This window comes from Saimiri boliviensis, chromosome 13 (genome assembly GCF_048565385.1).
Source record: "Saimiri boliviensis isolate mSaiBol1 chromosome 13, mSaiBol1.pri, whole genome shotgun sequence".
Lineage (NCBI taxonomy): Eukaryota > Metazoa > Chordata > Mammalia > Primates > Cebidae > Saimiri > Saimiri boliviensis.
The window spans coordinates 69,853,221-69,880,588 of record NC_133461.1 but is presented as its reverse complement, the minus strand read 5'-3'; the positions used below and the strand labels follow the sequence as shown (position 1 = coordinate 69,880,588).

The 27,368-nt window shown below is 40.7% G+C and overlaps 1 protein-coding gene and 1 pseudogene across 7 annotated transcripts in view; both read right to left on the bottom strand.

The window, feature by feature from the left end:
- Positions 1-2,009: 2,009 nt before the first annotated feature.
- The window catches only part of CEP192 (centrosomal protein 192), a 135,786-nt gene continuing 110,427 nt past the window's right edge, over positions 2,010-27,368 (bottom strand). For 5 of the 7 annotated variants that reach the window (XM_074383792.1, XM_074383788.1, XM_074383791.1 and 2 more), the window contains 7 exons: positions 25,229-25,308; positions 23,716-23,811; positions 12,794-12,913; positions 11,933-12,054; positions 9,859-9,988; positions 9,034-9,092; positions 2,010-2,425 (listed from right to left, as the gene is read on the bottom strand). In XM_074383792.1, the coding sequence (XP_074239893.1) occupies positions 2,287-2,425; positions 9,034-9,092; positions 9,859-9,988; positions 11,933-12,054; positions 12,794-12,913; positions 23,716-23,811; positions 25,229-25,308 (746 nt within the window). In that variant the 3' untranslated portion in view covers positions 2,010-2,286. The remainder of the gene's footprint in view (positions 2,426-9,033; positions 9,093-9,858; positions 9,989-11,932; positions 12,055-12,793; positions 12,914-23,715; positions 23,812-25,228; positions 25,309-27,368) is intronic. The other 2 variants (XM_074383789.1, XM_039463806.2) reach the window with 1 other exon arrangement.
- LOC101029746 (large ribosomal subunit protein uL30-like 1) lies at positions 14,541-19,049 on the bottom strand (annotated as a pseudogene).

Genomic DNA, 27,368 nt, shown 5'->3' with positions numbered 1-27,368 from the left:
CTGTGGAGAGAGGGCTCTGGAGCTAAGAGCAAGCAGGTGGTCTGGTGAGAGGACAACTACAGTGGCCTCAGAGATGACTGAGCTCAGGCTACTGTGGTTGGTGCTATTTGTTAGAGGCAGGCACATTTTAGAGGGAGTGATGTGAGGGTCTGCGGGTAAGGAAATGGGTAGGTAGAATGAGGAAAGCAAGGAGAAGCCCATGAAGCAGGGAGGGAATCAGAAGTTTGAGCTGCCTACATAGAAACATCCGGCTTGATACACAAGTCAGGAGCTCAGAGGAGAGGTGGAGACTCAGTGTATCAATGTGGGAAGGGATGGGAAAGAACAAAGACAGATCTCAGATGGAAGGCTCACTAAAGCCAAGCTTCTGCTGCAATCTTGCCTGGACACTGCTCTTCCATGTTGGCAGCTGTCACGAAGACAGCATCATCTGCATTTGCTTTAGGAGTGGCGACTGGTTGCACAAATCATTTGTTCATATCTATCTGCTCTTAAAATGCTAAGCACTATGTTTCCAAATCACAGAGGCATAGGACAAACTGCAGATCCATGGAAGTCACTTTTTTTTTTTTAAATGTTTTATACATCCGAGCAGAGAAAGTCACTTTTAAAGAAGAGTCACCTTTGCCCAGGCACAGTGGCTCATGCCTGTAATCCCAGCACTTTGGGAGGCTGAGGTGTGGATCACCTGAGGTCAGGAGTCTGAGACCAGCCTGGCCAACATGGTGAAACCCCATCTCTCTACTAAAAACACAAATTAGCTGGGCATAGTGTGGGTGCCTGTAATCCCAGGTACTTGGGAGGCTGAGACAGGAGAATCACTTGAATCCCAGGAAGAAGTCGTAGTGAGCCGAGATTGTGCCACTGCACTCCAGCCTGGGTGACAGAGCTAGATTCTGTCTCAAAATAAGAACAAAAGAAAGAGTCACCTTTGCAGTTTTGTCGTTTAACCGTTTTTTTGGACCTTCTGAGTATAAACTGAAAGGCAAAGTAACAGTTGCACTAAATTGGAACTATTATGACCACTAGGAACTGACCTTGGGAAACACTTAAAAGACCATGCCGAACAGTCTTAAAAAGCAATAGCTTTTAAAACTTTTAAGGCTGAATGTAGTCAAGTAAATACAAATTCAAGTATGAAGTCATCTCCTATTTGATGTACAAAACCTAGAATAGAAGTCAAGCAGTATCAGTAAAAGTACCACCTGTTTAACTTGTAGAAAAAAAAGTTTTTACAAATTTGATTTCTAAGCAAAAATTACTTGGCAAAAGCAAAGCGAGGTGGAAGAAGAAGGAAGGGATCTGTTTTTCTATCAAGCTCACAATCACTGCTCTTCAACTGTAATTGGCTTAAGTCATCCGGGCAGCTTTCTACAAGACCCTAGGTCTTCCCACTCCACATAATATCCAATTGTGATCATCCCTGAGCTACTACAAAAATCTGGGATTCTGTTGCTTCAAAGTTGAATGCAAAGAGCTGGGGCTCAGAAAGCTTCACTGGGTGACTCTCTAGTAATGGTGAGAAGAGCAATTAATAACCACATTGCTCCTGGGTAAAGCCATGTCGCTGCCTCCATCTCAAGCCTGCCACATAACGGTTTTCGGGGCCTGCTGTCTCCCTCCCTGTGTCCCCTCTGGAGTCTGCCTCATCTGCACCAGCTGTCCTGTCTAGCTTTACCTACAGCACATGAGCTCAAAGGAGAGGTAAAGACTCAAGATATCAACGTGGGAATCTCTCTGCTGTGTTTGCACAGACTATCAAGACTTCCCTTCTCGGTAAAACAATAACCAGCTGCTTGAAAAGTAAGTTGTCCTTTCTACTCTGGGAAACTAGCTAAAAGAAGAAACAGAGAAAGAATTTCTTAGCAAGAGGAAACTGTGTGATAGAGGATAAAAAAATCACAGAGCACACCGAGAAGCTTGAAAATAATTAACAGAATAAAGTGATATTCTAATTTCTTTATGACAGCATGGAAAAAGACATGCTCACTGAAAAATTTCTGGATAGATCACATTAAAATATATGCCATATTTATTCAGAATATCATAATCAATACAAACACAGAACTCTCTTCTCACCTGTAAAAGTTAAGTACAATACTGTAGGCTAGATACATGATATTTCAGTCAAGTCTTCAGTATTAGCTTGCAAAAACAAAAAAATTTACAATTACAGACATCCAATTTATCATACAAAATATATATACAAAAGCATAATTGTAGTGTAGAAAGATAGTTACCAAAATACAACTTATGTAATTTACTTTACACAAAAATGTATTCCAGTTAATTTTTTCCAAGAGCTTCACCAATTAGTCGAATAGCAATACTCTTGCCTTCATCTGTTTGAATGACAAGCAAAGCTTCGAATCTGCCCGTGGACTTCGGTTTGAATTGCACAGGCATGTTGATGTAATGCTGGGCTCTGGAAAGAGAGAAAGAAGCACATGACAGGGGCATGCTGTGGCAGCACTAGCAACCCCGTCCCAGGTAGCACAGGGCCTGGCTTAGGCGTTGACGAAATAGCTTGGTCAAGTCACATGCAGCTTAAATGTATTTATACTTTCTTTGATGCTATTATTTAATGAGAAAATAACACAAAGGAGAGAAAAATATAAAACTGGATTAAAACAGTATTGCATACATATAAATTCCTGGCTATCCAGTAACTATGAATATGTAAAAAGGAAATAAGAGGTCTAAACTATCATACATACAGCTTTGTATTCTGCTTGCAAAAGCTATCTACCTAAAAAAGGGGAAATGCCCTTGTTTTACTCAGTCCAGACAGCATACTGTACTGGAAAGATTAAAACAACTTGTCCCAATCCTATAATTAATGGGCTGTGCAGATTTTGCTGTAAAATTCATATGAAACTTTTGTTTTTTGAGATAGAGTTTCACTCTTGTAGTCCAGGCTGGAGTGCAATGGCAGGTTCTTGGCTCACTGTACCCTCTGCCTCCCGGGTTCAAGTGATTCTCCTGCCTCAGGCTCCCGAGTAGCGAGATTACAGGCACCCGCCACCGCACCAACTAATTTTTATATTTTTAGTAGAGATGGGGTTTCACCATGTCAGCCAGGCTAGTCTCAAACTCCTGGCCTAAAGTGATATGCGTCCCCTTGGCCTCCCAAAGTACTGGGATTACAGGCGTGAACCACGACACCTGGCCCGAAACTCTCATCAAAAATCATCCAGAAACTTTACATTCAAATTACAGTATAGAGAGGCAGGTAATGAGTGCCCTACAGTTAAAAATATTCTGGGGGGGGAGGGAGGTTGTTTTGTCCCTAAAACTATGTCCTAAGAGCTTAGTACAGTGGTGAATGAGGCTACATACACATTACATACAGCCCATGTGATGTCCTCAACCTCTAGGCTTAGCCATTTTTAAGTGAAAGTTTTGAGCTCACAGGGAAGGTACTTCACCCCTTAGTCTTGTCTCAGAGTTGTGTGTTTTAAAGCCTGGCAACCAGAGTGATGTACGTTTCAGTTTCCAGCATCTGTACTGAAAAACCCAGCAGCGTAGGCTCTTGGGTGCACAAGACTACATCAGGCAGGAGGTTTAGAAAACAGCTACAGTATTCAAAGCCCTTTTCCTGTATATAACTGATAACACAAATAACATATGTTCTTAAATATATCTACATAGACCAAAGGTGTTTATGTGTATCTCTATATATTTGTATTTAGAGTCTGGGTTATTTTCCCCAAACGCCATTACACTTGTTTTACCATGTCAAAGATAACATACTTAAAAAAAAAAAAATCAAATCTGGCCCATGGCACTAGCTACAATTTTCTCTTTCATGTTGGCAGGTCAATACTTGGATAAATATGGTACAATCTGCCTATTTAAGAGGCTTTATAACTTATGAATTACTAAAAATAATAAAATATCCCAAAACAAATCTCTGGAAGAACTCATTATTAACAAATTTCATCACAGAATACAGAATTGTTCTATATTCAGCTAAAAATGTACAAGTGTATTGTGATAAGTCCTCTGAGCCCAGTGGGGAGGTCTAGTTCAGATCCTCTCTCTAGCTAATGATGGATTTGACTGCAAAGGCACACAGAACAGAAACGCATCCAGGGAGCAGAGAGGCCATCGGGTTATGCCCATTTAGCTCCCAACTCCCCACAGGTCCCATCTATGCAGAAAGGGCTTAGTGGAACCTACAGAATCTAGCAACCACACTTCCTCTTTCAAAACACTCCTTTTTAAAAACAAAAAAAAAAACAAAAAAAACGGATTCTCGCTCTGTCACCCAGGCTGGAGTGCAGTGGCACGATCTTGGCTCACTGCAACCTCCACCTACCAGGTTCAAGCGATTCTCCTGCCTCAGCCTCCTGAGTAGCTGGGACTACAAGCGTGCGCTACCAAGTCCAGCTAATTTTTGTATTTTTAGTAGAGACAGGGTTTCACCATGTTGGCCAGGATGGTCTCGATCTCCTGACCTTGTGATCTGCCCGCCTTGGCCTCCCAAAGTCCTGGGATTACAGGCGTAAGCCACGGTGCCCAGCCTACTTTTTGTATTTTTAATAGAGGCAGGGTTTCACCATGTTGGCTAGGCTGTTGAACTCCTGACCTCGGGTGATCCACCTGCCTCAGCCTCCTAAAGTGTTGGGATTACGGGCGTGAGCCACCATGTCCTGCCCAAAACATTTTTTTAAAGGAATACTTTCTACAGAAAAAAAGCCAGTACACTAGCACATACAAGGCACCACCATTATCAAAGAAACTCGAAAAGGTAATAAAATTTGGTTCCCACATATGGATGAAAAGTCACTACAGCTCAATGATAACTCTGTTCCTTGGCTTGTCACTTTTCTAGGAAATGTCCTTTTCTCCCAAATTACATGCAGGGTCTGCCAGGATTGTGCAGCTTGCACTGTGTGAGGACATGAGGGCACAGCTGAGATGAAACCTATTAGCTACAACACCTCGGCTGGGATTAGATGTGCATAAAACAATAGGTTAAGAGAAAGATGTTTTTTAGGACTAAGTAGAAACATAAACAAATTATTTTTAAAAAGTATAAGAAAGAGATGATCACTCAGAACCCTAAAAAAAGAACCTTTACAAAAAAAAAAAAAAAAAAAAAAAAAAAACAAAAACCTGTTAGCAATGTTTCCTTTTCCCTATTACATTTCCTTTTCCCTATCATACATTTGTGTTCACTCACCTCTGCACTGGGCAAAACCCCTGTACCTTCTTGGGGGAACTCTTCTGCCTCCTTAAGCTGCAATCAGTTTAGAGCCTATAGGGCATGGCCTCTTTCCTGTGCTAGTGCCAGAGCTTACAGAGAGCAGCCCCATCAGGCCTCCTGGTGGCCTTGGAAAAAGTGCGTATTTGTAAGTAATTATCTCATGCACCCTACAGATGACTACAATCCTATTATTACTTTGGAAATGTTTAGTTAATGATGTCATAAAGCAGACAGTGATCTAACAAATGAAAAATGTGATTAACTAAAGGCTGGGAATTGCTTCTCAGGGCTTTAAAAGCACAGATTTTGTTCCACTGCCAAGGCAAGCTAACTGTTGTTCTCATCTGGCAATTAAGTTTTGTGAGCCTTTGTCTAAAGTCACAGTGTCTCATGTTTGGGACAAATATAACAGCACACAATGCCATGAGTGCCTATGACTTTAGTTCTGTGGTAAGAACTGTCATTGAGGTTCCTGTAGCATCTGCCTCTACTGTCCTGCTACTTCTCCAAGGTCAACACAGGTCATTGTCTGTTACAAAGGAGCCAGTGTTTCCACCTTTTTTTGTGTAAAATTTCCTTACAAAGTTTCCTATAACCCAGAGTTTAGTTCATTTGGTTAAACAGATCACAGAATTAGTGCTTTACACATGATTTTCTTACTCATACTTTACCAAATTTACAATGAGCTGCTGCTATTAAAGCTACTGCTGAAATCTGTACTATTATGTATTTACAAAATAATTGATGAAGACTTTCTGGAAATTCATTATAATCAGAATAACTTAAGTGTCTGCCACTAATAAAGTATAAAATTATTTTATTCAAATTTATCTTCATTTTAAAAGGCTGAAATATGTTCAGAGTACAAACTATGCACCTTGAGATACTATTTTAAATGCTAACTTAATTAAACTGTCCAAATTTTGCTTAATTTAAAAATATTTCCTCATGTTTCTAGATTCTTTCAGATGCCATTAACATGACCCAGGCTGCACAGGAATGCAGTGCTCTAATTTATGACTCTAATTTCAAGCACTAGAATGGCAAATTAACAAGTTCATGTCCATAAAAATGTCTTCTTTTAAATGACCAGCAAGGAACACATTTCATATCTCAAAAGTGGTTTACAGAAAACAAGCTGAAGCTTAGCAAAATGTCATCTCATTTATAAAATTTGAGTTTCTCATTAAAAATGTTTTAGGCATCTTTCAAAAATCCCCTTATCTGATTTCCACTCGGTTGGTCTTGTCCCTACACTCCATATCAGAAATAGACTATGCCATCTGTAGCACTATTGTGATGAAATAGGTTTAGGTTCTTTCTCTGGAAAGAGTCAAATCTGAATTGGCCCACAAATTTTGGCAGAAATGCAATTCATTAAAAAAATCTGTGAAGGCAAATTAAGCAAAGAATGTAACATCAAAAAAGAATTTGAAATGACAACGTATTCAATAATGGAAGTTGGAAAATGAATGTTTAACTGCAAGAAAGTTTTGACTGCCTCATACCTAGCCATAAAATGGAGAACAGTGACATAAAGCTGCAATTTAACAAGTTATTTTAAATAATGATTCTTTACCAAAACTACAGATGAGTATGAGGTATATGTATATATTGTTTTTTTAAAGTTGGTACTAGACTCTTCAAGGTAATATTTTTAACATTATTTATTTTTTTTTATTTTCAACACTCAGGGAAAAAGGTAATTTTTTAAAATGAAACTTTGTTTAGAAGCTTCTAAAAATATTTTATTTATTTTTGAGACAGAGTTTCACTCTTGGTGCCCAGGCTGGAGTGCAATGGCGTGATCTTGGCTTGCCTCAGCCTCCCAAGTAGCTGGGATTACAGGCACCCCACCCCATGCCTGGATAATTTTTGTAGTTTTAGTAAAGATGGGGTTTCATTATGTTGGCCAGGCTGGTCCAAACTCCTGGCCTCGTATGATCCGCCCACCTTGGCTTCCCAAAGTGCTTGAATTACAGGTGTGAGCCACCATGCCTGGCCTAAAAAAATATTTTTTAAGGTACGAAATGCTCCTTGAAATAAAAATCTAAAGTCCTTCCAATTTGTGACAGATGTATGCCAGTTTATACAATTGATCCACTCACAGCACGTTTAAAAATATACCCTGTAAAAAGCTGGTGAAGATGTGGGATGTGAATCAATCTGAGGAAGCAGAATGAATAATGCAGTTATGATAAAATTTGAGTTTAGATAATAATAGTGTTCAGGATAATTTATTCAGTATCTATTTGGTACTCAGTTACTAAAAATAGTTATAACAATTAGAAATTTAAATGATCTTTTTCTGAATAAACTAATTGCCTCTGCAGTTGTGCTACCATGTATTTTAGTAGTTCCAACCCATTATTACGCACGCTACGGCATCACTAGTCTCAAATCAATTGGGGCAGCCTAGAATAACTGGAGAGATCCACAGACTACTGTGAGAGGAGAGCTCAGATCTCAGAAGTTGGAAAACTTGGATTTGGTTGATTTTTAAACTTGGGCCTTTCTGTTCTATGTAGTTGTCATAGGGATTAAATGAAGACACTAAGATAAGACAGTGAAGTTTTATCAAAATTGTGGAGTGAGTGTTGATACATCCTGCCAGCCAAGGTGACCTACAGGGGAGCTTTAATGATGATCATGAGGAAGACATTAACACCTGCTGATGCTTGCTATGTCTGGGCATTATTACCACGTCTCTTAAATAATTCTCACAATTCTATGCTGTCAGTAGCACTGACATCTCCATTTTACAAATAAGGAAACTGAGGCCAAAGAGTTTATCAAGTTTATGATAATTTTTAGATGTATTCATTGTTGAATTTGCAGAACTAAAATCTATAGTTTGTGCCTTTAGGTCAAGTCTCCTGGGAGGGAAAGGATGGGTTTAGCCCTCAAGCATATTAAAATATTTTATAGTCCACAGAAGAAGGAAGAGGTAGTACAAGAGAGAAAATAATAAAAAGAAAGAGTAGGGTAGAAGGAACAGTCCTCAATCAAGCCATCTTTCCAGTATCCAGAGCTGTAAGTGAGCTTCAATTGTACAGCACTGCTGGTCTTAGTAACTGATTAAATGACAGGCCCATAATGTTTGCAGAGTGGCCCAAATTTTCATAGAATATAACATGTTTCTGGAATAGTCTCTAATGCTAAAATGAGAGACATTACAATAATTAAATGACTTAAAGATTCAAAGATGAAATTAAAATTATTCTTCAGCATTAAGCCCAACAGAACTCTACTGTTAAGTTCTAAATAACAATGACAACCCAGTTTGAGATTTCAACATAAATGTGCATCATATAGAAAAGAAAATCAGCAAGGATGACAAGAAAATCAGGCTCTGATTAAGAACAGTATGGGGTGTCTGAAGGATGACAACTGAAAAACGCCACAATAAAAGTTTTCCCAATTAATCTAAAAAGATTTTCATCCCAATTAATGAAAATCTAAGTCCTTGACTCTCAGCATACCAGTGAAAATAACATTTGAAACAGTAATTACTCTAAAAGTCAATCTTAAGATGATTACAGCTCTAAGATTTATGTGGCTACAAATCCTCGGTGGGAGGAGTCACACCAGTGCAAATGCTGTGCACTGCAGCAAGGCTGAGTGCACCACGGACAGTCAGGAGCTGCCTCCCTGCAGGTTCCTTTTCTCTGCTTCGACTTGCAAAGACACATGTGCTTAAACTGTTTGGTGCTGGTGAGGAATATGGAGGGGCTGCAGCAGAGGAGACCTCACAAGCCCCAACTCCCAAGAGACAAAGTCTGGCATCGCTGATGAGAACAATGTGATCTAAATAAACTTACCTCAAAGAATACCTGGAGTGTCTGACAGAGAATGGCTCTCTGGGACTCAAAAACTTCAGCTGGAATAAAAAAAAAAAAAAAAACGCTTTATAAAGTTATGAAAATTCGATATTTTAGCATATATAAGCATAGCATGCATTTATTTATTACAGATACATTTTGTAAATTTAGGTATTGCCACAAAATTAGGTAGGACAACAAATGCTAATGTAATGAAAACAAATTTAAGACAATTTTAACATTAATTTACTCTAGTTTTAGGTAAAGGTTTTCCCAAAACATGTGTGTATAATAGTATAGAAGAAAAAGAGAAAAAGTTAAAAATTAAAATAAAAAAACAAAATTTTGAACTTCCAGTGTTTGTTTTCAAATACAGAATTAAGGCATTTTGTCGGGGATGGGGCCAAGGTCTTGCTCTTTCATCCTGGCTGAAGTGCACTGGCACAATCATGGCTCACTGCAGTCTCAATCTCCCAGGCTAAAGACATCCTCTTCTCATCTCAGCACCCCAAAGTAGCTGAGACTACAGGCCACATGCCACCATGCCCAGCTAGTTTTTTTTTTTTGGTAGAGATGGAGTCTCACTATATCGCTCAGGTTGGTCTCAAACTCCTGGGATCAAGTAATCCTCCTGCCTTGGCCGCCCAAAGTCCTGAATTACAGGTGTGAGTCACCGCATCTAGCTTTATATTACATTTTTTAAAATTAGCTAATTATTACAACTTAAATATAGTCTATAGAACAAATTTCTAATCATCAGGAAAATGTTTGTTATCAGAGTTGAATGCATTTATTTTTCCAAAACCCATAATATTTCCAACTTACTGAGTGTGTAATAAAAGAATTATTTCGCAGATTGACTTTGAGTGTCCGTGTTTCCCCGACGCTAGTTGGCAGAAACCTGTACACATCCTCTGGGGCATAAACACCACGAGCAGTCACATCAAGCTGCCTACTTAGGGAATAAGTGTAAAAATTAAGAATTTGAAATCCACATTAACTTAAACTACTTTTATATATTAAAATTATGTAGTGTTGCATTAATTTGTGATTTTCCTGGTAATTTATTTTCAAAAATAAGTTTTGTAATGGCAACTTATCCAATTTATGTGAAGAGGAGGACAGGAGGAATCCTTTTATAGAGGATGCTGGATAGGCCTCATTCTCCTCATAGCCTGGGATCTCTACCTGCCAGAAGCCCAGTTTGTATGAAGGTGGCCCTTCACCTTAGTTCATTTCACCTGGTTCCTTCATGCTGCAGTCTCAACTGCCCTTCACTATCACAGGGACACAGGCTGCTCCAAGCACCTGACGTAGGTGTGGCCTCCAGGCAATGTTTGCTGGTGAGGCACTGGCTCTTGCCTCGGCTTCCCAGACCCCATACAGCTGCCTCTCCTTTCTCAGGCCACCCCCCAGGGTCTCTGCAGGCTCCCCTCCACCCCCAACTCTCTGGGCACCTGACCTCCCCCTCACACCTAACTTGGCACCCCCCCAGCAGCCCTATCTATTCAGTCACTACACAATGGTACCTCAGGACAGCTCAGACACCTTCAGTTTCCACAAATACAGAAATGAACTTGTGATCTTTGTCTTCAAAGCTGATCCTCCACTTACGTTTCCTGAATGGTATCTGGGAGCTGACCCTCTCCAGTCCATGGCACAGGGTCTCCTAGCTCTAGTCTGCCCATTCTCTTCCTATTCCTTGACACTATTTACTCTTGGACTCCTTTAAAATAGCCCCTCCTCACCTACTTCTTATCAGTCATACCACAGTTAGGGGATTGTTGTATACACACAAACATGATTGCATCACTCCCTGGCTTCCCAGCTCTCCCACCTCCTAGGCCCCACTCTGACCTCACCCTCTGCCACACCCCTCTCACACTGAACTTCTCCTGGGAACTTCTCCCACCCTCCTTGCCTAGGCCATTTCCACTCATCCTCCTCAACTTACAAGTCCCCTTTCAGGGAACTCCTTCCCAGGCTTCACAGACCAAGCTGCCTCTGTCGCTTCTCCCCATTTCCCATTTGTTTCTCCCCAACCCATGTGGGCTCTGGGTTGGCGAGTCTACATCTCCAGAAGGGAGACGTGGAGAAAGCGAGAGAGGAGCAAGGGATAACGGCCGGGAGGGCATCTTCCTCAAGAACTTAATTAGATCTAATACTAGTTAATTAAGGATTGCAAGAAATATTTTCATTAGGTAGAATACTAAATAATATTCTCATTAAAGCTGTATATGTGCTGGTATAAGTTTTACATTTTAAAGCTTTTTAAGAATCTACTTCCATATACTGCTTAAGGGAACATAAAATGGTACAACTATTTAGGGAAAACTATTTGGCAGTTTATTTTAAAGTTCAACACATGGTTATCATGTGACCCAGAAATTTTTTATAAAATTAGGTATTTTTATTCAAAAGAAATGAAAATGTATGTCATCTTCAGAAATGCACATACAGTAATGTTCATAGCACCTTAATTCATAATAGTACCAAATTATAAGACATCCAAAAGTCAACAGGAAAATAAATTACCGTATGTTCATTTAATGGAATATTAAACAATAAAAAGGAATGAACTATAGGTACATTCAATAACATGAATGAATTTTTAAAAATAGCATGTTGAGAAAAAGAAGCCAGACACAAAGAGTATATACATACATACATGTATAAATGAAGTTCAAGCAAAATGAATCTATGATGACAGAAATCAGAACAGGACCAACCTTGTCTGCAAAGGGACCAGTAAGAACTTTCTGGGCAAGAAGAATATTCTGTATCTTGATTAGAGTGCTGGTAACATATGTGAACTTAGGTAAAGTCATTGAACATTTTATAGACTCTATTCCTCAATAACGTTGGGAAAAAATTCGTAAGAATGACAAAAGCAACATACTCAGGTATGCGAGCAGAAGCCTCTGACACAGCTTGTCTTTGGGGCTTAACTAAATGATCTATTTTAACGAGGGAATCTGAGGAAAGGCATGCGTTTTCAGGCTCATTTTCTGCTTCGATGCTCTGTACAGAAAAAACACAGGGTAAGGGAGAATAAATAAAAACTCTTAAGAAAATATATGGACATTTACTTATTTGAATTTTACCATTTCCTTTACAAATTTTTAAAAGGAGATTTAAGATTTTTAAATCCCCTAAATTGCAAGCTCTCTACTCTGTACTACCGGGTTCCTCCTCTCTTTTTTTTTGAGAAGGAGACTTGCTCTATTGCCCAGGCTGGAGTGCAGTGGTATGAACTCGGCTCACTGCAACCTCTGCCTTCTGGGTTCAAGCAATTCTCCCGACTCAGCCTTCTGAGTAGATGGGACTGCAGGCACACGACACCACGCCCAGCTAATTTTTGTATATTTAGTACAGACGGGGTTTCACCATGTTGGCCAGGATGGTCTCGGTCTCTTGACCTTGTGATCCGCCCGCCTTGGCCTCCCAAAGTGCTGGGATTATAGGCGTGAACCATTGTGCCTGGCTGGTTCCTTTCTCTCTTAGGTGCCCATGTGTACCCTTGATGTGTGCGTGCACACACACACAGTTTCTTACATAATTAAGTCAAACATGGGCTTCATGGGCTGTATGAACAATACAGCCAAACCCAGACCTCAAACATGCCAATTAACAAAGACAAACAAGAAAATTAAGGTCATGGGGCTGTATTCTGCATTTTCAGACCAATTTTTCTTGTCAATTTCCCTTTCTGTTTTTAAAATACACACAATAATTTACTTAAATTCAGTGTACTACTCACTTGTCCAGAGAGTTGGAATCTCAACGTGTGTTTCATGTGAGGCTCCTTAAGAGGGTGGCATTCAACATCCCAAAACTGGGCATAATCCCCTCTACCTCTGGGCAAAAATGTGATGGAGACCTACAAAATACATACAGAGAGAAATTTAGATAACTGATCATTAAACGCGGTGGTAACTAGATTACCAGTTCAAAGACTTGGTATGAACAAAGTTTAAGAACAAATGCTTTTGCATTGGCTAGTTTTCCCACTAATTGAAAGAATTTGGACAATTTCATTTCTGGTGGGTTTGTTACTATACCAGATCTAAAACACATTTTTGCTTAAGGCTTTATATAACATATTCCTTAAAATGTACCATAAATGTTAACAGAAAGCACTAAAGCTGTCAAGTACAAGACCTACACGAGAAAGGTCCAACCACAGACCCGCAATCATCTTCCCTTGAGTGCTTATGGAACCCTCTGCCAGCCAAGCAGTACCAGGACAAAGGCCTCGAAGCGGCCCGGGAGCTGCAGAAGACTGACAACAGTGGGAGGATGGCGGCTACAGGGGGCAGAACAAGACAAGCGTCAGACGCTCCACAGTGGCAGCTCGCATTATGATTAGATTCCAAATGTCAGTCACAGCCAGTGACCCTGGCCACATGGCTCAGTGATAAACGTACCCTGCATGTGTATAACCTATAAAAACCTCAATTATGAGAAAATTGTAATGTTTAAAAACAGTATAACATTTACCAATATTAAGAGCCTTAGCTCTATTAAAGAATTTAGAGTTGGTAATACTGATCACTAATTAGGTTAACAATGAATCAGGACTTCTCAGTCGACTCAAACATTAAAACACCTAAGTGGCCTAATTTCTGCCCAAATAGAACCTTAAACATAATAACCCAGGAAGCCCGAGCTCATGGCTTCTGGGAGCCTAAGGACAAAGGCAGGACTGGTCAGGGATAGTAGAGCATCTAACTAGAGAATTACACCACCATGGACTTGGAATCTGAGAGATGAAGGAAGGAAAGGGTAAAAACAAATGGAAGGGGTAAAAACCACCAGAAAGAGTAAAAACCACCATTGGGGACTACAGAATTATGAAATCCTAACTACACCCCTTCAAATACCAAAATCACAACAGAACAGAGGAGGAGAAAACTGTATTACTGCATGTTACACCCTAGGCACATACTGGGAATTTCAACATTCAATATCTCAGCTAATCCCCCTGTCAAGCATGCTCTATTTTCTCTCTATAGATTTGCCTATCCTAGACATTTCACGTAAATAAAAGCACACACCTGTGAGCTTCTGTGACTGCCTTCTTTCACTTAGCATAATGTTTTCAAGGTTTATCCATCTGGATATAGCATGTACCAGTAACTCCATTCCTTTTTACTGACAAATAATACTTCATTTTGTGCATATACCAGATTTTGTTTATCGATCCATCAATTTGGGTGATTCCCACTTTTTTGTCTTCTGTAACACTGCTATGAACATCTGTGCACAAGTTTTTGTTTTAAAACCTACTTCAACTTTTCTAGTGTACATCCAGTGATGGAATTGCTGGGTCATATGGTAATTGTTTGGCTTATTGAGAAACTGCCAAATTGTTTTCCACAGCAGCTGTACCATTTCATTCCCACCAGTAATGCATGAGGGTTCCAATTTCCCCACATCCTCACCAATACTTGTTTTTTTTTTTTTTTAACTCACAGCCATCTTAGTGGGTGTTAAGTGATACTTCATTTTTCTTTTTTTTTCTTTTTTTTTTTTTAGAAAGAGAAAAAGAATAATAAGAAAAAGAATAAAGAAGAGGAAGAAAGAGAAAGAGGAAGAGGGAGAGAGAATAGGGGTATTGCTTTGTTGCCCGGGCTAGAATGCAGTCTAAATATGGGTATGCCTATAATTATCCTTAATAACTGAGACATGAAAGAAAATGAGGGAAGAGAGTAACAAACAAGGAGCCAACCAACATTTCATTTACACTTCTAAGTTGATATGATGTGGTACTGATAAGAGTGTATATTTTGTGTAAAGTGGAGAGTTCTATAAATGTTAATTACGTTTACTTGTTCCAGATCTGAGTTCAAGTCCTAGATATCGTTGTTAATTTTCTGTCTCATTGATCTGTCTAATATTAATGTTGAAGTCTCCCACTATTATTGTGCGGGAGTCTAAGTCTCTTTATAAGTCTTGTAAGTCTGGGTATTCCTGTATTGGGTGTGTATATATTTAGGACCTTTAACTCTTCTTGTTGTTGCATTGATTCTTTTATCATTATATAATGTCCTTCTTTGCTTCTTTTGATCTTTGTTGCTTTAAATACTATTTTATCAGAGGCAAAAATTGTAACTTCTGCTTTTTATTTATTTATTTTTGCTCTCTGGTTAGTTGGTAAGTCTCTCTCCATCCTTTGTTTTGTGTCTTTGTGTATCCTTGAATGTGAGATGAGTCTGGATGCAGCATACAGTTTTAGTTTTTTGTCCAAATTGGCTGTCTGTCTTTGAATTGAGGAATTTAGTCAATTTAAATTTAGAATTAATAATAATATATGTGAGTTTAATACTGCCATTTGCCCATTAGTTGATATAAATTCTTCATTATATTAATGTTCTTTACTTTTTGGTATTTTTTAGAAAGGCTGATACTGTTTGTCCCTTTCTATGTGTAGTGATTCTTTCAGAAGCTCTTGTAAAGCAGGCCTGGTGGTGATGAAATCTCTGAGTGCTTGCTTGTTCACAAAAAGCTTTATTTTTCCTTCACTTAGGAAGCTTAGTTTGGCTGGATGTGAAATTCTTGGTTGAAAATTCTTTTCTTTAAGGATGTTGAATATTGGTCCCCACTCTCTTCTGGCTTGTAGGGTTTCTGCTGAGAGATCTGCTGTAAGTCTGATAGGCTTCCCTTTGTGGGTAACCTGACCTTTCTCTCTGGCTGCCCTTAGTATTTTCTCCTTCATTTCAACCCTGGTGAATCTGACGATTATGTGCCTTGGAGTTGCTCTTCTTGAGGAATATCTTTGTGGTGTTCTCTGTATTACCTGGAGTTGAATATTATCCTGCCTTACTAAGTTGGGAAAATTTTCCTGAATAATATCCTGAAGCATATTTTCCAGCTTGGATTCATTCTCTTCGTCACATTCAGGTACACCTATCAAGCGTAGATTAGGTCTTTTCACATAGTCCCATATTTCTTGGAGACTTTGCTCATTCCTTTTTATCCTTTTTTCTCTAATCTTGTCTTCTAGTTTTATTTCATTAAGTTGGTCTTCGACCTCTGATATCCTTTCTTCTGCTTGATCAATTCGGCTCTTAAAACTTGTGCATACTTCACGTAGTTCTCGTATTGTGTTTTTCAGCTCCATCAATTCACTTATTTTCCTCTAAATTTTGTATTCTTGTTGACATTTCGTCAACCCTTTTTTCAAAGTTCTTAGTTTCTTTAGATTGTGTTAGAACAAGTTCTTTTAATTCACAGAAGTTTCTTATTATCCACGTTTTGAAGCCTGCTTCTGTAATTGGAACACACTGGTTCTCCATCAAGCCTTGTTTCGTTGCTGATGAGGAACTGGGATCCCCTGCTGAGGAAGAGGCGTTCTGATCTTGGGTATTCTCAGCCTTTTTTGACTGTTTTCTTCCCTTCGTTGTAGATTTATCCATCTGTGGTCTTTATAATTATCATCTTCGTAATTGGGTTTCTGAGTGGACGTCCAACTTATTGATTCTCAGCGCCGAAATCTGAGCAACCCACTGCACCGACTAAATCAGCGGCATTAAGATTGGTGGTGCTTTTCTGACGCTGCACCGAGAACCGACGCTCTGAGGCGCCGGCAAAACCGCCTCGCCGGTCACAAGAGTCGCGCTGGCGACCCGTGGGGCTCCTCCGCTGGGAATCTCCCGGTGCGTGAGCAACAAGAATTCATGTGAAGGTGTGGCGTCCTCTCGTTCTTTGCGTTTTCACTGGGAGCTACAATCCCGAGCTGCTAGTGATCAGCCATCTTGGATCTCTCTCCGATACTTCATTTTTCGATTTGACTGCATTTTGCTAATGACTAGGAATTCTAAGCATCTTCTCATATGTTTATTGACCACTTGTATGTTTTCTTTGGAAAAATGTCTATTCAAATCCTCTGCTCATTTAAAAAAAAAATGGATCATCTGTCTTTTTGGGTTGTAAGAGTTCTTTACAAATTCTGGATACAGGTCCTTTGTCAAACATATCATTTGCAATTTTTTGTCCCTATTCTGTGTTGTTTGATGCACAAATGTTTCTGATTTTCATAATTCACCTACTTTCTCTTTTGTGGCTTGTGCTTTACTGGTCTCACACCTAAGAAACCAATGCTTAACCTAAGGTTATGAAGATTTATTTCCTATGTTGTCTTTTAGAGGTTTTTTTTTTTTTTTTCTTTTGGAGAGACAAGTAAACATTTATTTTTGTACCCTTCCTCTTACGTGTATTTCAAGTCTTTCTCACAAGGCCCCAGGAATCACCAGATTCAATTATGTCCCTGGGCTTGTCCCCTGCTGCAGGAGTCTTAGGGAGCCATGTACAAATGCTAGAGTTACTCGATTACCAACATTAAACCCTAGGAAAAGAGATGCAGCAAAGCAGAACTCCTTCCTCCATGGAATGTGCTGATTTCAGACGAGGCAGGAGCCAACGTAGAATATGCTGGAATTCTTCCTTGCAACTGGACTGTGATGAGAGGTGCCTGCCATGAACATAAGCTACTGTTTTTTTCTTTTTTCTTTTGAGACAGAGTTTCACTCGTTGCCTAGGCTAGAGTGCAATGGTGCGATCTTGGCTCACAGCAACCTCTGCCTCCCGGGTTCGAGCGATTCTCCTGCCTCAGCCTCCCGAGTAGCTGGCATTACAGGCATGGGCCACCATGCCCGCTAATTTTTGTATTTTCAGTAGAGACAGGGTTTCGCCATGTTGGTCAGGCTGGTCTCGAATTCCTGACCTTAGGTGATCCGCCCTCCTCAGCAGGAGGAAGTACTGGGATTACAGGTATGAGCCACCGCGCCTGGCCAGCTACTGTCTTTTCTTTGACCCTTCCTTTCCAGTTTTTAAAGATAGAGCAGGAAATAATCTTCTCTGAAGATCCTTGATACAAATTCTCCAAAACCAAAAACACATGCTTCCGCTTCATTGATAAAAATTTATTGCAGTTTGGCATCTGGTTCTAGTTCAGCTGGCGGATGAGCTGATTGATGCATTCACCCCCGATAGCCAGGTGTGCCCATCTTCTTGAGGAAGCCCACTCTATTTTTGGTAGCATGACGGGCCACTGAGAGGTGGAAAGGGCGCAAGAACCATGAGATCTCCTGGAAATGCTTCCCTGGGAAGGCAATTTCATGAATGAGGTCTTCCAAGCAAATGACACCAAACTTCCCCAGGTGCTCCTCAGTCACAGTGTTGTCTGTCAGAGGGATGGTCTTATTCTTGACCCTGGCTTGTCCACGTTTCAAAATGAGTTCCCGGACAGACTTCAGATTTGGAAATCCCCAGGTCACATAAGTTCCATTATACGCAGCATTTTTAGGTTCTGGGGAGTGACTTTTACAAAGACACCACTAAAAATTTTCTTTCGGTGAAGTCTTGCAATGGTTCTCTGCACGAGTAAACTCACACCATCAATCCTTTCGATGAGTACAACAAAGGCCGAAGAATGTTTATCTGGCAATTCCAAGGCGTGAGGCTTCACTTCTAGTCGCCTGACATGCACCTTGTCACGTGTCTGCCGCCAGGAATCATGCAGGAATGATTCCAATCGCTTAAACCTGGGCCCCTTTCCTTTCCTCTCCTTCTTTGCCAAAAGTGCCTGCTTTGCCTGAGTGGCTTTTTTTTTTTTTTTTTTTTTTTGAGACGGAGTTTTGCTCTTGTTACCCAGGCTGGAGTGCAATGGCGTGATCTCGGCTCACGGCAACCTCCGCCTCCTGGGCTCAGGCAATTCTCCTGCCTCAGCCTCCTGAGTAGCTGGGATTACAGGCACGCGCCACCATGCCCAGCTAATTTTTTGTATTTTTAGTAGAGACGGGGTTTCACTATGTTGACCAGGATGGTCTCGATCTCTTGACCTCGTGATCCACCCGCCTCAGCCTCCCAAAGTGCTGGGATTACAGGCTTGAGCCACCGCGCCCGGCTGCCTGAGTGGCTTTGAGGGCTTGATAAGCCTTCATCTTTTTCAGGAGATTTTCTGGAACCAAAGGGATTTTTCTTTGCTCTTGCTCTGCCATCTTTCCAGTGTAGCAGCTACTCGTCTTTTAGAGGTTTTACAGCTTTAGGTCTAAAGTTTATAGTCTATGGTTGATGGTTGATTTTCAGTGAAATCTCTGTATATGGTACTAGGTAAGAGTGATGATTAGTATTAGGTGTCAACTCGATTGGATTGAAGGCCTAGATGGTTGCTAAAGTATTGTTTCTGGGTGTCTGTAACGGTGTTGACAGAGGAGATTGACGTTTGAGTCTGCGAAGTAGGAGAAGGAAGGTCCACCCTAACATGGGTGAGCACCATCCAATCAGCTGCCAGTGGGCTAGGAGGAGGCAGGTGTGCTTGCTGAGGCTCTTGGCTTTCATTTTTATCTTGTGCTGGATGCTTCCTTCCGTTCCTCCTGTCCTTGGAAATCAGACTCCAGGTTCTTCAGCCTTTGGACTCTGGGATTTACACAAATGTTTGGCCAGGGGATCTTGGGCCTTTGGTCACAGACTGAAGGCTGCACTGATAGCTTCCCTCTTTTGTGGCTTTTAGACTCAGCATGAGCTGCTACTGGCTTCATTCTTCCCCAGCCTGCAGATGGCCTATCACGGGACTTCGCCTTGTGATTGTGTGAGTCAATTCTCCCTAATAACCTCCCTTTCATATATACGTAGTATCCCATTAGTTCTGTTCCTCTGGAGAAACATAATACAGCAAGGGTCTACACTAGTTCTTCTTTTGTGTGTGGCTATTCAGTTCTCCCAGGCACTATTTGTTGAAAAATATTATTTCCCCATTGAAGTGCCTTGGTGCCCTTATTAAAAAAAAAAAAATTAACTATAAATATTAGGGTTTATTTTGGGATTCTCAATCCTATTCCACAGTTCTATAGAATTGTCAATACCACACTGTTTTGTGTAGTGTGGCTTTGTAGAAGGCTTTGAAAACAGAAAGTGTAAGTCCTCCAACTTTGTTCTATTTCAAGATTGTTTGATTATTCTAGGTCTCTTGTATATCTACATAAATTGCAGAATCAGCCTTTCAATTTTAAAACAAAACCCAGCTGGATTTATTTTTAAATTAGTTTTTCTATGTTTTATTTAACTAAATTTAGATTCTAATTACAACTGTGCACTAAATCTTTAAACAGAGAATAAAGTGTGCTTAGATTTTGGTGTAATTTTTTTGCGGGGCAGGGGACAAAGTTATACAATGGTATAAGGTGTATAATTCTCAGGACAACCCATAAAGACCATTTAGGAAAACATATTTGAGGGATTCATGAAAGAAGGATTTTAAGTCTTTGATATTTAAGTCATTCTTTTTTAACACATTTATCTTTATTTTTATTTATTTATTTATTTATTTATTTATTTATTTATTTATTTTTTTGACATGGAGTCTCACTTTGTCACCAGGTTGGAGTGCAGTGGCACGATCTTGGCTGACTGCAACCTCTGCCTCCTGGGTTCAGGCGATTCTCTGCCTCAGCTTCCCAAGTAGCTGGGACTATAGGCATGTGCCACCATGCCCAGCTAATTTTTATATTTTTAGTAGAGATGGGGTTTCACCATCTTGGACGGGCTGGTCTTCATCTCTTGACCCTGTTATCCACCCTCCTCAGACTCCCAAAGTGCTGTGATTACAGGTGTGAGCCATCACGCCCAGCCTTATCTTTAATTCTTTTAAAAATGTTTTGAATTTTTGATTAATCTCATTCTGCTAGATTCTCATTTCACAAATGCTTTTTGTGCAAAATTGCCTTTTTCCTGCCTTGGTCAATTTTGCCAAAGGTTTGTCTGTATTATTATTTTTTCCAAAAAGCAGCTTGGGATATGTTAATCTTCTCTCGTTTCTTTGTTTTTATTATATTTTGCTTCGGAACATTTTTTTTTCTTCTCTCTTTGGATTTATTCTGTTATTTTCACCACACTTCAATGACTGCTTAGCTCATTAATTTCAGTTTTTTTTTTTCTTTTTAAAATAGATGCATGATACCTGTATCTTTACCACTATGGGCCTATTGTTGTTCCTGTTCTTTTTCAACTTTTATTTTAGATTCAGGGGTACACGTGCAGGTTTGTTACCTGGGTATATTGCACAATGCTGAGGTTTGAGGTACGAATGATCCTATCACGCAGGTTCTGAGCATGGTACCCAATAATTAATTTTTCAGCCCTTTTCCCCCCTTCTAGTAGTCCCTAGTTTCTATTGCTGCCATTTTATGTCTATGAGTACCCATATTTGGCTCTAACTTATAAGTGAAAAAATACTGTATTTGGTTTTCTATTCCTGTGTTAATTAGCTTAGGATAATCACCTTCAGCTGTATCCATGTTGCTACAAAGGTATTTGATTTGATTTTATAGTTGCACAGTATTTCATGATATATATTTACCATTCTACCATTTCTTTATCCAATCTACCTGTTGATGAGCATGGTGATCAATGGTGGATTAATCCATGTATCTGATATTGTGAATAGTGCTGCAATGAATGTGCAAGTATCTTTTTAGTAGAACAATTAGCTTTCTTTTTGGTATATATCCAGTAGTGGGATTGTTGGGTTAAACAGTAGTTCTAAATTCTTTGAGAAATCTCCAAACTGTTCTCCACAGTGGCTGAACTAATTTACATTCACACTAAGTGTATAAGCATTCCCTTTCCTCTGCAGCCTTGCCAGCATCTATTGTTTTTTGACTTTTTATTTTATTTATTTTTTTGGAGACAAGGTCTTACCCTGTCATCCAGGCTGGAGTGCAGTGGCACAATCTTGGGTCACCACAACCTTGGCCTCCTGGGTTCAAGCCATCCTCCCACTTCAGCCTCTCAAGTAGCTAGGACTACAGGTACATGTCACTATGCCCAGCTAATTTCTGTATTTTTTAAAGAGTTCTGACATGCAGCCCAGGCTGCTGACTTTTAATAACAGCCATTCTGTCTGCTGTGAGATGGTATCTCATTGCAGTTTTGATTTGCATTTCTTGATGATTAGTGATGTGGAACATTTTTTCATGTTTGTTGGCTGTATGTCCTCTTCTGAGAAGTGTCTGTTCATGTATTTTGTTCATTTTTTAATAGGCTGATTTGTTTTTGGCTTGTTCCTTATAGATCCTCGATATTAGACTTTTGTCAGATGTATAGTTTGTGAATGTTTTCTCCTCTTCTGTAGGTTGTCTGTTTACTCTGTTGATAGTTTTTTTCGCTGTGCAGAAGCTCTTTAGTTTAATTAGGTCTTATATGTCAATTTTTGATTTTGTTACAAATGCTTTTGAGAACTTGGTCATAAATTATTTCCCAAGACCAATGTCCAGAATGGTGTTTCCTAAGTTTTCTTCTAAGATTCTTATAGTTTGAAGTCTTATGTTCAAATATTTAAACCATCTTGAGTTAATTTTTGTATATGGTGAAAGGCAGGGGTCCAGTTTCATTCCTTTGCATATGGTTAGCCAGCTCTTCCAGCACTATTTATTGAATAGGGAGTCCTCTCCCCATTGCTTATTTTTGTCAACTATGTTGAAGAGCAGATGGCTGTAGGTGTGTGGCTTTATTTCTGGGTTCCCTATTGTGTTCCATTGGTTTATATGTCTGTTCTTGTTTTGCTACCATGCTGTTTTGGTTACTATAGCCTTACAGTATAGTTTCAAGTCAGGTAGCATGATGCCTCCAGATTTGTTCTTTTTGCTTAGGATTGTTTTCACTATACAGGCTGTTTTTTGGCTTCATATGAATTTTGGCATAGTTATTTCCAGTTTTCTGAAAAATGATGCTGGTAGTTTGATAGGAACAGCATTGACTATAGACTGCTTTGGGCCCAGCAGGGGTTTTGATTGGGACTGTGCTGAATATATAGATCAATTTAGGGAGCACTGCTGTCTTAAAAGGTTAAGTCTTCTGATCGATTGATACAAGATGTCTTTCTTTTTACAATCCTTTCTCATATGTTGAACTTTATTTGGGCAATGTGTCTATCCCCTGTTCTTCTGCTTTGCTTCTGTTGTCGTTTGGGAAATTAACTAAACTACACTTGTAGAACTGTATGTCTTTCCAAAAAAAGTGAGAAACCGTCTGAAAGCCTGTTATACAGACCCAGTAAAGTGCAGTTTGCAACAACTGCTATAGCCGCTTCAAGATTCTTTTACAATCAGTTCTGTCTTCACAGCTACATTCTATAACTTACTGTAAGTCTAAATGTCTGAATAAATGAGCCAGTAAATTTCAGTAACTAGAATGAAAAAATATATTGCTGAGGCCAAGTGGGTGACTGGTGTTATTAGGAGACATTTGAAGGGAACATGTCAGGTCTAGAAATGAATTAACATTTAAGAGGGTCATAGTAGCTGGAGGGATCTGTCACCCATGAAGATACACTGTTGACTATGCCATGAATACCAAGCTATTTTTGAGTAATGGCAGGTTTTTCTGGCTATGGCTGATAGACAAAACTCTTGTCTCCATCAGTGAAGTACGACTGTAAGCACTGGCAGTCTGTGGTCTTTACTGTTAAGGGTACTGTTTGTTAAGCTGATCATTTTTTCATACTAAGACTATCTGCTGTAGCACACTGCAAGTGAGGCAGGCTCTTCTCTCATGTGCACACTGGCTCTGTGAGTAGCACTGCTCTAGGTGAAACAAGCTAAAATGGGTGGAATCAAGGCACTTCTGGACAATTTACATAATGCTCTTACTAACTGCCTATGGAAAAAAAAAATCAAAACCTACTTTTTGTATCCCATGGCTTTCCAGTAGACCAGAAATAGGGGAACATCTGAATGCTGCATAGGTGGCTCTAAAAACATCTCCACTTTCATCAACTCCCTGCAAAGCAATCATTTAAACAAATTAAAAACCATGAAGCCAATGGATCAATCCCACAGAGACACTATTACCTCTATGGCTATTAACACACCAACACACTTAGCAGTGAACAAGGAGTGTGCAAGGTATTCCCAAAATGGGAGTGCTACCTCACTGAGTTTTGCACAAGGCCATCACGCTGACTTATGTCACCAAAGGTGAGGTCACATGAAGTGACTTTTATCACTTCCCTAGCTATAGTGATCTTTATGGTGAAGTTCATAATGTCAAACAACTATCTTTTCCTCAAAGACTCTGAAGACTCTGTTGAATGTGCATTTTAATAACTATGAAATGCCAGTTTTTTATTTTTACTTTTATTTTTTTAAGACAGGGTCTGGCTCTGTTGCCTAGACTGGAGTGCAGTGGTGCAATCATGGCTCACTGCAGACTTGACTTCCTGGGCTCAAGTGATCCTCCCACCTCAGCCTCCCAAGCAGTTTTTAATTTTTTCACTGTAGGTCCAGAAACTGTTTTTTAAACACATTTTGTTAGTATTATGACTCAAAACCATTGCCATCACACAAAATACATGCAGAGAGACCACAGTGTTCTAAACACCACAATGTCAAACCCACTGACTTCAGGTGGTGCCCTGGAAGACTAGCACCATAGACAGTAGATGGTGCCCTGGGAGACTAGCGCCATAGACAGTAGGCTGCCACTCACCGGCAAAGAGCACTCAGTTTCCTTTCCTGCACTGCTGGCTGGTAACATACAATAGCACTCAGAACATGAGGGGAAAGTCATGCATGAGCACATACAATGCTCAGAAATAAAATTTTTACATATTTCTCAAAATAAAGTTATTTCAGATAAAATCAGGGCTAGGAGACAGTATTAAATTAAGCAAACATGTATTTCCACATATTTCTCTAATTTGACTCTCAAAACCACTTTGTGAAAAAGACTGGGCATATATCATCCTCATCAAAAGAGAAAACCAACTAAATTAATCGGTGGAACAAATAATCAGCAAGTTCAGGTGCAGCAGCTCACACCTGTAATCCCAGCACTTTGGGAGGCTGAGGCAGGAGGATTGCTTGAGGTCAGGAGTTCAAAACCAGTCTGGACAATGAAGTGAGGCTCCATCTCTACAACAACCAAAAAGTTAGCTGGTTGTGGTGGTGCATACCTGTGGTCCCAGCTACATGAGAGGCTGAAGCTGGAGAATCACTTGAGCCTGGGAGGATGAGGGTGCAGTGAGCAGTGTTCACACCACTGCACTCCAGCCTAGGTGACAGAGCAAGACTTTTGTCTCAGAAAACAAACAAGCAAATAACTAGCAATATCAACTAATGCTTGTAGTCAGTTTTAAAAACATCTTGAATAAAGTTAAAACATTAAAGTGATTATATCTGAGGCAGTCATGACTGACCTTCACATAAGGCGGAGCTAAAGATGACAGATGCCATTTCACGTCTATGGTGCCATGATTCTGGAGTTCCAGACAGCTCTCTAAAAGGAACACATGTATCATAACTCAAACTCAGACAGACTGGAGAACAAGCAGATGACTGTGACAGGCCTTACTACCTCAAACTGGGGTTAGAAAAACCCAATCATTAGATTCCTAAAGGAGTTCAACAGGAACCACTGTTATTTTCTGTAAAAAATCAGGTATGTCAGATATTGTTTTAGGTTTTATTACAAGTACAATGCAAAGATACTGAAGGGCTTATGCCGGAGAGCAATAAGATGATTGACAGTTTTAAAGTGTTACAGACTGCTCTGTAGAAAAGACATTGCAAGGCACTGAAGTGGATAAGGAAGCCCAGGTAAGTTATAGCTGCAGCAGTTTGGCTCTGAGATGATCACATGGTGACTGTGTGGACAATGGCAAAGGGGAAAAAAAGATCTGGACATGTGTGGCCTCTACTTTGAAGACAGGCTTCAAAGTACTTGCTTTTGGACTAAGTGGGAGGAGGGAGGAAGAAATCAGAAATCAGAAATCACCAATGGACAGATAGTGGTGCCACTTACTGACATGGGTGAACCTGGAGGAGGTGTAGGGTCTCTCTTGGGCTTATCACACCTGATGTGCCTGTGAGATGCCCACATGTGAGCCAAGCAGGCATGAGGGTGTGATGCCTGGGCCCGAGCACATGGGAAGTCATGAGAGTCACAGGCCACAGGCCATCATTGAGCAGGAGAACACACAGAAGGAAAGGCACAAGCAGGCCAGGCTGGGACCCGGCCAGTCTTCAGAAGTTGGGGAGAAGAGTCAGCAAGGGATCCGAGCAGGAGCAGGTAAAGCAGGAAAATTCGAGCACTGGGGCACGGCAGCTGCACAGAGGAGTGCTCCAAAGTGGAGGAATGGTCAACAGTGCTGGGAGTTCAAGTCAACCGAGACACAAAACCGACCCTGGATTTGGCACATGGAGCTCTTGTGCCCCACAGGATGGGGCACGAGGCAACTGCAGCCAAGGCCTAAAGAAGTGAGGGCAGGGGGCTGCTAAGAGGGGGCAGCTGCAAGGAAATGATATGGGGGCCAAGAAAGATGCTTCTTAACCATTGATGGTGGAGTGTATTGGGTCCTGGTGGAGACGTATCAACAAGGAGGGAGAAGAAGCTGATGGCCCTGGAGAGAGAGGGGAACACTGGAAGCCCCTGAGAGGTGAAAATGGACAAACCGAGTTCTACGCAGAGGGTTTGCCTGCGATGGAAACAGAGCCTTTCACTGGGTCTCAGGGCCTATTTTTCATGTGTGAGGCAAAGTCAATGGTTAAGAAGAGTGACAGCAGGAGCAGGGGAGAGGGCAGGAGCTCTTAGAGGAAAGAAGGACCACCAGTCGCAGGGAGCAGCAGGGGCTGCAGGACACACACAGAGCACTAGAGGCAGCAAAGTCTTGTGTGGAGGGGCATCTGGAACCCCCAGCAGGGCAGAGTGGTTCCCTCCAGCATGGCTTCGCTGCTGGAGTGGAGGCAGGAGGAGCTATGCCCCTGGGGTAAGCCAGGATTGGGATCTTGCCAGGCAGGAACAGAGACGGAGAGGAGCACACGGCAGTCACTGAAGCCTTTGAAACAGCAACTGTAAGGACAGACTCAGGGTCCAGGGAGTGACAAGAGGAAAGGGGCAAGGCAGGCTGGGAGAGAGCACAAAACAGAGAGGGCCAGAGGGCTGGGAGTCTCAGGGAGGCCAAAGAACTGCTGTGAGCCCTGGGTGAGTGAACTGAAGAGAGAGGTGACAGTCAGCAAGTGCCAGGCTCAGATCAGAGAACTTCAGGTTTGAATGACAAGTTCCAGGAAGGGAAGGAATCAGGAGGGCAAGGCTGGGGCTAGAAAAAATCAATGGAGAGGCAAGGAGTTAGAGGGCCAGGCGAGAGAGGTACCCACATCCTTTCTAACAGGTCCCACCGACAACACTGCTCATTTAGTCTGAGGCAGCAGTGAAAGAGACAGACAGGGACAAAAATAAATAATCTCAGGACTCTTGAGGAATATTAGCAATACAGAGTGCCTAACAGACAACAAACACCATCCTAACTGCTGTACATATATCACTATTTCTGAACATGA